General features: G+C 36.4%; 1 protein-coding gene across 2 annotated transcripts in view; it reads right to left on the bottom strand.

The window, feature by feature from the left end:
* SCAF11 (SR-related CTD-associated factor 11) overlaps nt 1–12,012 on the bottom strand; it is an 86,182-nt gene that overhangs the window by 10,941 nt on the left and 63,229 nt on the right. For both annotated transcript variants that reach the window (XM_010837535.1, XM_010837536.1), the window contains exons 8-10: nt 2,469–2,527; nt 2,183–2,292; nt 1,151–1,252 (exon numbers count right to left, since the gene is read on the bottom strand). In XM_010837535.1, the coding sequence (XP_010835837.1) occupies nt 1,151–1,252; nt 2,183–2,292; nt 2,469–2,527 (271 nt within the window). The remainder of the gene's footprint in view (nt 1–1,150; nt 1,253–2,182; nt 2,293–2,468; nt 2,528–12,012) is intronic.

The following is a 12,012-nucleotide window of genomic DNA, read 5'->3' as shown; positions in this document are numbered from 1 at the left end:
CACTTTCTGCCATAAGGGTGGTGTCATCTGCATATCTGAGGTTATTGATACTTCTCCCGGCAATCTTGATTCCAGCTTGTGCTTCTTCCAGCCTAGCGTTTCTCATGATGTACTCTGCATAGAAGTTAAATAAGCAGGGTGACAATATGCAGCCTTGACGTACTCCTTTTCCTATTTGGAACCAGTCTGTTGTTCCCTGTCCAGTTCTAACTGTTGCTTCCTGACCCGCATACAGGTTTCTCAAGAGGCAGGTCAGGTGCTCTGGTGTTCCCATGCTAAGACTCCAGTTACTGCAGTCACACCGAATCCACTGTCAGCTTCTTCCTACTCTTGACTCGTATTTGTTCAGTCAGGTCTCCTAACAAAAGACTATTTCATCCAGTCTAAGGTGAGATTCTGGAGGACGAAAGAAGCTTGAAAAACACTGTGTAACTTGCACATACACAAAAACATACAGCTCTAAGGGAAAATTTCATATTTTACATATCTGGACTTAGTCTGATTTTACATATTTATATTCCACTGTTACTCCTAGAGGATGAAGGCTCTATACAGAACTCCATTACAGTGATATATAAAAGTTATAGGAATGAATACAAAACTCTGGCAAGGAACTTAATCTTTACAGAGGAGCTTGATTTAAGTACATATCATGTACCTAGCTAGCAATGTGCTAATAGTTTCAAGGCTTACACTAAGAGAGAAAAGGCTAGGCTATATAGAGAGTCATGAATGCCAGGGCAAAGTAGGGACTTGATCAAGCAGTTGTTTAGAATAACACTTCGGAGATGGAAGTGTCATGACAAAAGCAATGCTTCAGCTAACAGCACACACGGAAGACTGGAATGGAGAAAAAGATAACAGAAGGATGAAAGATCTGAATGCTATTACTAACAATGAACCTTATCATTTAGGTGTTCTCCTTGTTAAAGAAATCAAATATTTACATTTATTAAACAAATAAATACAATATTCTTTATTTTTCAAGGGGTTCCTTAAATAGAGACCTTTCATTAGGCATCAGAAACACTAAGGTTTAATTGAACAAAACTTTCTTAGAAACATAACTACTGAATATCTCTGCATGTAAGATATTATTATCTTATGCACACATTAGCATTTAAACATTTTAGTAAACAATTTTTTTTACCTTCCAATTCCAGGTAATGTATCAGGAAACCATGACAATTCCAGTTCCTGTCTCTTCTGCCTAATCAAAGCACTGATCTCATTGACTTCTATAAATTCTGTACTAAAAGATAAATTTTAGATCCTCATCAGAATTCCAAAATTTTAAATTTTAAGTTCAGAATAACAATTGGGTTATATCATAAGTAACAGAAATTTTCATATCCAGCATTATAAGTAACATTAAAAAAAAGAAAGAAACTTTTTCTATCTAAACACTTTTCAAAATGGACCAATTCCTAAAGTAACTTAAACTTTTATATTACAAATAAAAATGGAACTAATCTGACTTGTAACCACTTTTAAAAAGTCAAATCAGACAAATATTATTATTGAAAAAAAGAAGTAGCGCTATTTCCTTCCCATGAACCAAAGCAAAGAGCAGTTTTAGCCGAAATTCTAAGTGCAATAGTTTGCCATCTGAAACTATGCACAAGACAAAGGAAGAAAATAAAGGAGGCATGATTATTTTTATAACCCAAAATAGGCAGAGTTCAGTTTTTTAAAAGGCTACTCAAATGTAATTGTTTTCTTTGGTACCCTGCCAGTCTTTAAAGTTAAATCGCAATCTTAATCTGTCTCGTTTATTCAACCAGGTCCATTATTTTTAAACCTCAACTTAATCTTCAAATTCCACAAATATCTACACATTATCTATCATACAGTCACAACGGATTAAAAAATGACTGGGTCTACTCTGAAAGGGTACCCCCATAATTTAACAGCTTAACAACTAACCTACGTCTCTATCATATAAAAACCTTGTGTACAACTTAATTTATTATTAAGGAAAAGGGAAGTCCACAGCAGTCACTGAATAATAGACGGTCACAAAATAAGGTTCTCTTTATTCTCCAAAAGAAACAAAAACAAAAAACAACATGGGCTTTCATAACATTGTTGGGCCAAGTTTAAATTTCTACCAGAAGTTAACTGCAATAAATAAAACATCAAATATATAAAAAAAAATCAATTGAAAGTAAAAAATACTCACCAGTAAGCTGTACGGGAAAAAGAAGATTCTCCAGTGTGACTACTAGAAGAAAAGACATTGGAGAAAAAATTTCTGAAGCACTGATTTGTATATGGATTTGATCTTCGAGGCTAGAAAAGTAAAATGAGGTTGGTGAAACAGCAAAAAAAAAAAAAAAAACACCCTTCTGTAATAGGTAGGACATAGTTACATTTAAATATTTTGATGTACCTGAGGCACCAGAGTTATGTACTAAACAACCATAAATTGTTATTATCTAAGACAAAAATTTTTTATTTCAACAAACCTTGTTTGTCTTTATTATTGAATTTTTCTTTCCTCCCATTTCACTGTATTTAGAGTTTCCTGTACAAAGACACAAAAAGATCTTGCCTTAATTTTTATTTTAAAAGGTTTTAAACCAGTACTAATACTGGCATATTGATAAGAGAAGGTTAAAATATGTATAAAAATTGCATTTAAAATAATAGTAACTGCATTTATATATTTTCCAAATGCTAGTTTTATCTTGGTAAGCCACAGACAAAAGGAAAATATAAGAGGCCACAATACAGAAAACTAGTGAAGCATGTAAAATGGCTAAGCTTAGAACATTAAGTACCAAAATTTTAGTCAATATGTTCTGGCACTACGTGCAAACTTAAACTGTCTTGTAATATGAAGCATATAAAAGAAATCAATTTATTTAATATCAATACACTTTATATGTCCTTTCCAGTTACGACCTAAACAACAGGCACTATTAACTCACCTCAAGTAGGAGCTGACCAGGGGAACTGAAACCACAAGCTCTTGTCAACCATAAAGTACCATTTAATCACCAACTTCAACAAGTACCCTCACCATCCTCCTCAAATTGTATGGAATTAGGAAAAGTAGAAATCTTATTAAAACAGCTTTCTGCTATAGCAACGTTTTTGGTTGTATTGCTTATGGCTTGGTTTTTGGTTTTACATGTCCATTTCTATGGATACGTTCTTCCAGGTTAAGAAAGATAAGGGACAAATAGCTCCTGCTAACCACAAAAACTGTTAAAGATTACTGCTCTTGGTTTTTCTTTACCATAAGGTCTGTTTTATTAGTCATCACCACTTATGAATACACTTGTCTGCAATACACTGCTGCTGGTACTGCCATTGCTCTCTCCTCAGAACTCTGGGTAGACAGTACAAACGATAACTGGTCTTTCAATCTTCAGCCAAGCTTGTCTCAAAAAGGCCAATCTAACTTTGTTCAAAATAAATCAGCCTAACTGGGAGGCCAAGTTCCTGCTACTGCAAGATTATAAGTATTTTGGGTTTCTTTCGTCAGTCCAGTTGGTAATAGCCTACTTTCTACTAAACAGCATACTAACTTTAAGTTACTATACAACAGCTGTTTGGTTTCATGCTATTATCACACATGTCCCACCCAGAACAGCTGTAACAAATGACATTTCATACTGGGGAGAGGACATTTTCATATTGCCAACATCTACTGGATCATCGAAAAAGCAAGAGAATTCCAGAATTCCAGAAGAAGTATTTCTGCTTTATTGACTATGCCACAGCCTTTGACTGTGTGGATCACAATAAACTGTGGAAAATTCTGAAAGAGATGGGAATACCAGACCACCTGACTTGCCTCTTGAGAAATTTGTATGTAGGTCAGGAAGCAACAGTTAGAACTGGACATGGAACAACAGACTGGTTCCAAATAGGAAAAGGAGTACGTCAAGGCTGTATATTGTCACCCTGCTTATTTAACTTCTATGCAGAGTACATCATGAGAAACGCTGGGCTGGAAGAAGCACAAGCTGGAATCAAGATTGCCGGGAGAAATATCAACAACCTCAGATATGCAGATGACACTACCCTTATGGCAGAAAGCAAAGACAATTAGCCTCTTGATGATAGTAAAAGAAAGGAGTGAAAAAGTTAGCTTAAACATTCAGAAAACTAAGATCATGGCATCCGGTCCCATCTCTTCATGGTAAATAGATGGAGAAACAGTGGAAACAGTGGTAGATTTATTTTGGGGGGCTCCAAAATCACTGCAGATGGTGACTGCAGCCATGAAATAAAGACGCTTACTCCTTGGAAGGAAAGTTATGACCAACCTAGACAGCATATTAAAAAGCAGAGACATTACTTTGCCAACAAAGGTCCAGCTAGTCAAGGCTATGGTTTTTCCAGTGGTCATGTATGGATGTGAGAGTTGGACTGTGAAGAAGGCTGAGTGCCAAAGAACTGATGCTTTTGAACTGTGGTGTTGGAGAAGACTCTTGAGAGTCCCTTGGATGGCAAGGAGATCCAACCAGTCCATTCTAAAGGAGATCAGTCTTGGTTGTTCATTGGAAGGACTGATGGTGAAGCTGAAACTCCAATACTTTGGCCACCTCGGGCGAAGAGCCGACTCACTGGGAAGTCCCTGAAGCTGGGAAAGATTGAGGGCAGGAGGAAAAGGGGACAACAGAGGATGAGATGGTTGGATGGCATCACCGACCCAATGGACATGGGTTTGGGTGGACTCCGGGAGTTGGTGATGGACAGGGAAGCCTGGCGTGCTGCAGTCCATGGTGTCGCAAAGAGTCGGACACGACTGAGCGACTTAACTGACTGGGGAAAGGAGTGCTGATGGAGTTCCAGGAATTTATCTTCTTACCCCTCATTATATATTTAAAAGATGATACTGATTTTTTTTTAAATGATTAAAGAAGCCAGGAATAAAAATGTGATAGGTACCCAACCACAATCTCAGAAGTAACAATTTCATTCAACTAAACCGAGATTTGCTACACTGTAGGTACACTGCAGTTTTTAAGCCCTAAGGGTGCTGAGTTGTTCTCGATCAGGTTTTGTTCACTCAATACTGAAGGAGTACATACAGTTTACACAGCATTCCTCCACTTGGAAGCCTCTGTTGGGAAGCCACCATTTCCCAACGCTCTCTATGGGAAGAACTGTTACTTTTCTGGCCAATGCGAAGTATGAAAATCTAGTCCCAAAGATATTTCACATATTTCTGGCTAATTCTCAGGTAATTATCGAGCAGTTCCAATTGTGGATTTGTCTAAATTGTGGTTTCCTAGAGATCATTTCACATGTTCACTTACTAATCTATCCTTTGGACAACAGTGATACATCTTTTCATATTTATCAAAGTAATGCATATACATACTTTAAGAAGGCAAACAGCACCTCTGGACTTAAAAACATTACAGCAATTCTCATTCTTAATTCAGCTCCACCAAAGCACCCATCACATGTTCATACTATTCTGGGCTTTCCTGGTGGCTCAGACGGTAAACAGGGACACCAAGGTTCAATCCCTGGGTCGGGAAGATCACCGGGAAAAGGGAATGGTTACCCACTCCAGTATTCTTGCCAACAGAACTCCATGGACAGAAGAGCAAGGGCTACAGCCCATAGGGTCACAAAAGAGTTGGACACAACTGAAAAAGATATAGACACTACTCTACCTTGTTATTTTTGGTTTCAGGTATTTCCCTTAAAAAAATTTTTTTTTTTTTTCTCCAGAAGATAAGACTTCTGCTCTTCCACAAATGTTTTTTACCTGCACTGTGCAACACAAGGAACTGACACCACCAGGGGAAGGACAGAATCTTAACCACTGGATCACCAGGGAAGTCTCCAAATGTTCTTTTTGAAATACCAACATTTAATGTAAGCAATGTTGCATTATAGTAACTATATAAACATTCTCAGCAAGACCATGTATTGAATTACAATTACTTTTTTTGTACTTCTTCCTTTTCCTATGGTTAATGACGCCTTTTTCTTGTCTTTCAGTTCAGTTCAGTTGCTCAGTCATGTCTGACTTTTGTGACCCCATGGACTGCAACACGCCAGGCCTCCCTGTCCATCACCAACTCCCAGAGTTTACCCAAACTCATGTCCATCGAGTCAGTGATGCCATCCAGCCATCTCATCCTCTATTGTCCCCTTCTCCTCCTGCCATCAATCTTTCCCAGCATCAGGGTCTTTTCAAATGAGTCAGCTCTTCGCCCGAGGTGGCCAAAGTATTGGAGTTTCAGCTTCACCATCAGTCCTTCCAATGAACACCCAGGACTGATCTCCTTTAGGATGGACTGGTTGGATCTCTTTGCCGTCCAAGGGACTCTCAAGAGTCTTCTCCAACACCACAGTTCAAAAGCATCAGTTCTTTGGCACTCAGCCTTCTTCACAGTCCAACTCTCACATCCATACATGACCACTGGAAAAACCATAGCCTTGACTAGCTGGACCTTTGTTGGCAAAGTAATGTCTCTGCTTTTTAATATGCTGTCTAGGTTGGTCATAACTTTCCTTCCAAGGAGTAAGCGTCTTTTAATTTCATGGCTGCAGTCACCATCTGCAGTGATTTTGGAGCCCCCCAAAATAAATCTACCACTATTTCCACTGTTTCACCATCTACTTCCCACGAAGTGATGGGACCAGATACCATGATCTTAGTTTTCTGAATGTTGAGCTTTAAGCCAACTTTTTCACTCTCCTCTTTCACTTTCATCAAGAGGCTCTTTGGTTCTTCTTCACTTTTTGCCATAAGGGTGGTGTCATCTTGTTTTTATGTCGTATTATCTGTCATTAATTGAACTAACTCTACAACAAAAGTATAGATCTCTTAATACATTCAAATACATCAATTCATCCATCAGGTTTGTTCCTCATTCTCTTGGAAACACTTTTCCTCTGCCCTGCTCCAATTTGAACTGCTAACTCTCTAAAAGCTGCTGCTCAACTGTCATTCTGGGACTGTCCTCTATTACAATCCCCCCTTTTACCTGGGTCAGAACGCATTTTCTTATGGTTTTTTCCCTCCTTTTCTGTTTCTTTTAGGAACTCATTTTTCTGAGTCTCACATTGTTCCTTTGTTTACTTTCTCATTAAGTGACACAGACATATCCTCCAATATAATGAGAAAGGATGTTTGAGAGTGAATTTTTGAGCTCTTAATGTATTTAAAAACATCTTTATATTGCCCTAACACTTGACTGATGGTTTGGTTGTATATTAAATTTCTAGGATAATAATTAAGGTAGTGCTCCACTGCTTCACCTGTTATTGGCAACATTCTTTTACACATGGTCTGTTTTCTCTCTCTAGAAACTCTTCAAATATATGCAGAGTCTAGAATTCTATCAGTGTAGTTCACTCCTTGTTTACAACTCATCTTCTACTTCCATTCAACTTTTTAAACTTCAGCTATAATATTCTTAATTTCCAAAACGTTTCTTATCTTAGTCTTTTCTTACCTCATTAATGAAATATTCCTTCTCTTATCTCTGAGGATATTAATTTTCACATAACTCCCTGTTGCCTAGCACTGGGTTTGTTCCATCAGGTTCCTTTTCTTTGTCTATGTGTCCATCTCTATTACCTGGAGGCTCCCTCACTCTCTGGTGGTCCCTGACTGTTTGTGGAGCACTAAGATACTGACTGAGAACAATGTGGATGCGTGGTCAGTGCCTTTCAATGGGTTTCACTGTAGGGTGATAAAGCAGAGAGACCTGGCTATTTCATTCAAAAATTTCCAAATGGCAGTATCTCCAAGTCTTTTAAAGCAGGCGCAGTATTCTGGAAGATATCAATACCTTCTATCTTTTTCACTTTAGGAACAAGCAACACTGCAAGAGCTTTGGGAAATGATCATAGGTAGGGAGGTAGAGACCTCAACATTTGCTTGAATTTCCTTCTCTTTACTCTGTTGTTTCCTCTACCCTCATTCGTGCTAGAGTTTAATCTGATTTAATTACTCATTTAGACAGTAAGCCTCCTGTTTGCTTGGGTAGACTCCCTTACCCTGTAGAGCCAAAAATCTGCAGGATAAACTGCTCCTTTAAAAATTTTAACCAATTCTGTTTTCAGCACCACCCTCTACACCTGCTTTCAGATATAACGTAGGTCCCCAGACCAAAGACTAAGGTTCCACGGTGTGTGAACTGATTTGATTCTCAATGTCACTCTCCATGAGAGGTTTGGGTTTCAGCTTTCTACTAAGACAGTTTACTATTAATATGCACCTCAAACAACCATTTTCAAGCTTCTATTTTGTGGACATCTTTCATCAGCTGTCCTCTCCAGTTCTGTTTTGTGGCTTAAATTTTTATTTTGATTCCTTTATGGTCTCTTCTATAGGGTTCTGAGAGGGATCAGAGAATTAAACAAGTGCTCAATCTGTTATGCTTACCTGAAACTTATTTTTTTTAATTTAGTGTATCTGAAAAGACGTTTCAATGACAACATCTTTTTCTGTAAAACAAACCAGTATAATAAAGGCTCTGATCTTAGAGCCCAGTAGTACTTGGCAGGTACCCAATTAAAATTTGATTAATTGATTCCAAATTAACAGAGTCATAATTACATGGATTTAGTATGTACTTAGGGAAGTAGTCCATTAAGAAATGTCTTAAAAAGGGATACTTTTTATAAACTGTATCAGTTATAAACTATTAGCCCAAATCAAAGACTATTATGTTCATTCCAAGAACAGGGGAGGTATTAAAAAAAAAAAAGAAGTATAGAAACTCTCAGTTATCTAGTATGACTAAAGAACGAGAGTGACATTTTCTTATCAGATTTGTCAAAAGGTATGCTAACATTTTACAATACAGTGAGACAACACCATGTTCACTAAATGAAGAAAGTAAAGTTTATACAATTATATCAGAGTCACAGATGATTTAATAGAAAAACTAATACAAAACCCAAATGGCTCAACTTCCAAAAAAATTATCTATTAGGCCTGCTGGAGTTTTAACTATATTCTAATTAATTATATTCTAGAATTAATTAATTCTAATTATTCTAATAATTTCTAATCCAAATAAAAGAATTTCACAATTTCATACACTCTATTCATTAGTTTTAGTACATATCATATAAAGATAATAACCTAAAAGAGAAAGTCACACATGAATATTCAAAGAACAGCCCCTCCTCACTTTGAAAAACTTGAAAAAATTAGATACTAAACCTCACTGCTTCTGAAATCTACCATTAAAACACAATATTTCCTCAAGAAGTTCTTTCATAAAAATAAATTTAAATTGTCCTTTGGGCAACCATGGTTCCTACTCAGTCTAACTGGATAAATACATTAAAATGTACTTAATTTGCACAACTTCCCACTAATTCTACCTTCACCATACCTTTCATCTTAATTCCTTTCTCAGTTCAAATGCCTACATTTAAGAGTCCAAGGTTGCTTCCTTCTTGCATGACAGATTCATTAGTGCCCCTCAACTTTTGAGACAACTACGAGTAACACTTACAGATTCTCTTAATTTTCTAATGAGGCCCTTTGTTAATAAAACAAAGTGCTAAGGTTTCTAAGAAACCTCATAATTAATGCAAAAATTCAAGGTTAAAACTCAAGCTCTACAGCTATTCCTGAAGCTATGTTTTACAAACTTAAGTCTAAGAAATAAAAAACTATTATCTATTACATTTCTGAAAGGATACACAAAATAAAGTTAACTGGTCTGCTAAGTAGGGAGCAGACATTCGGCTCTTTATATCAAGCCATTAGAAAAAGGCAATAATTTGAATTATAAAGATTGTAGACAACCTCAAAGTGAGAGGCTTATGGTGAGTAACAAAATCATGCTTTAGCAATATTCCATAGTGGGAAGAGGCATTAGACATGGAGTAGAAGACTGGATCAAATTCTGTCTGCTCCAACTCTGTGATCTGGCCAAGATATTTAGCCTTTTAAAACTGTTTTAAAGTTTATAATTATGAATGATTTTGAACATTCCATAAAGTATTAAAAATTACACCTACAGAACAGTAACTGTTAACTTTTAGTTATTTTACTTTTATATTCATCTCTTTGTTTCTGCTGTTTGTTACAGGCATAGATCAGTTACCTTTTTATTATCAGGTAGTTATAGCCAAAGACAATCAAATACTAAGTACTTAACTACCATTACTACCTTGATACTCTGGAAAATGCCACATAGAAAACAATCACTATTCACAACTTTAAAACTTACGAGAAAACACACACACACACACACACACACACAAAAACAAGCTAATATACTATATTTCATTCAAGTTTATTTTAAGAACTTGAATTATTTATGTACCATTATGAGAGGATAATGGCCAATTAAACTCTCAGGGTACATTTTTTTTTAATTACAGAAAATTTCACACACAAAATAGAACATTATAATGAAATCTGATTATACCCATATCCCAGTTTCGCAAACTATAAACATCCTATCATATTCATGCATATCTATTTCAGTAGATAACTAACTTTAAAAGATATGTTCTGTGGGGGAAGATATCAATAAACAAAATACATCCAATAACTCCTTATTACCAAATACCTAATCTTCAATTTTCTCCAACTGTCCATAAAGTTATCTTTTACTTTCCTTTTACAACATATTAGAATAAGGATCCAAATAATCCAGTTGTGACTGGTTCAATGTTTCTATCATCTCTTTTAATCCACAGGCTCCCACTCCCACTTCTAAACTCTCTCCAATTTTTTGACAGAAGAAATCAGGTCATTTGTCTGTGGTCTCTATGTTTTGCTGATTTACCTCCTTGTTGTCACTTAACATGCATCTCAGTCTCTGTATGTCTTATAAATTAGTAGTTAGATTTCTTAACTGGATGCAGGTTTTGTTTTTTGGGTTTCTTTTTCTTTTTTTCCTTTCATCACACTATTGCATATTTGTACTTACTTCCATAAGGAAATATTTAATAACAGCTTCCCTGATAGCTCAGTTGGTAAAGATCCACCTGCAATGCAGGAGACCCCGGTTTGATTCCTGAGTCAGGAAGATCTGCTGGAGAAGGGATAGGCTATCCACTCCAGTATTCTTGGACTTTCCTTGTGGTTCAGCTGGTAAAGAACCCACCTGCAATGTGGGAGACCTGTGTTCGATCCCTGCGTTGGAAAGATCCCCTGGAGAAGGGAAAGGTTACCCACTCCAGTCTTTTGGCCTGGAGAATTCCATGGACTGTATACTCCATGGGGTCACAAAGAGTTGGACACAACTGTATGACTTTCACTTGCACTTACTGATCACTGCCTAAATGCTGTGATGCTCATTTACAAAATGCTGATGTTCAAATTCCATAATTTTCAATTACTTGCTGAAATATTTCTATAAGAAATGAACTTTCCTTTACCTTGATGTACATTTTCAATTACCTTGATGTATAGCTTATATAAAAAAGGCAAGGTAGATGTTTGTATCTTTTTTCATATATTGGCTTTAAAAATGAGTCTAAACCAACACAATGTTATAAAGCAATAATCCTCCAATTAAAAAATAAATTTAAAAAGTGAGCTAACTTCCTAGCATCCTCTAAAACAGACCAATTAGTCTGCTTATTTACTTACTGATAAGGTAGCATGATGAACTCATGAACTTTGACAAATCTGACAGGTTTCAATGACTGTCCCTCTTCACAGTTACTGAATATTATTACCCCTTTTGATGCTTAAATTGTTCCATTTTTGGCTAGAAGGAACCCAATCTATTGTTGATTCTTATTAAATCTATAGTTGATTCTTGTTCAATGCATTGTTGATGCTTGAGACTTTTTGTTATAATCCTAGCACTGCTTTGAAAGTTTCCTTGAGCTCTATTAGAAAGACAATGTTCGAGGCATATCTCATTTATTTACTACCTCAAACCTGGAAACATTTATTTATTTCAAGGAGCCCTGGTTCTTTTATTTGGAAAACACAAACTGGGCATCAGAACTGGGTCACAGTGTTTTCTTACCACTTAGAATTTTTCTGAATTACTGAAAAAACCCTTTTGGACTATGCAGTGGGTTGAAAGTGTCACCCCCCCA

The sequence above is a fragment of the Bison bison genome, unplaced genomic scaffold (assembly GCF_000754665.1).
Source record: "Bison bison bison isolate TAMUID 2011002044 unplaced genomic scaffold, Bison_UMD1.0 scf7180017864077, whole genome shotgun sequence".
NCBI classification, from domain to species: Eukaryota; Metazoa; Chordata; class Mammalia; order Artiodactyla; family Bovidae; genus Bison; species Bison bison.
Note: the sequence above shows the minus strand (reverse complement) of the source record. Positions and strands in the feature narration are given on the sequence as shown.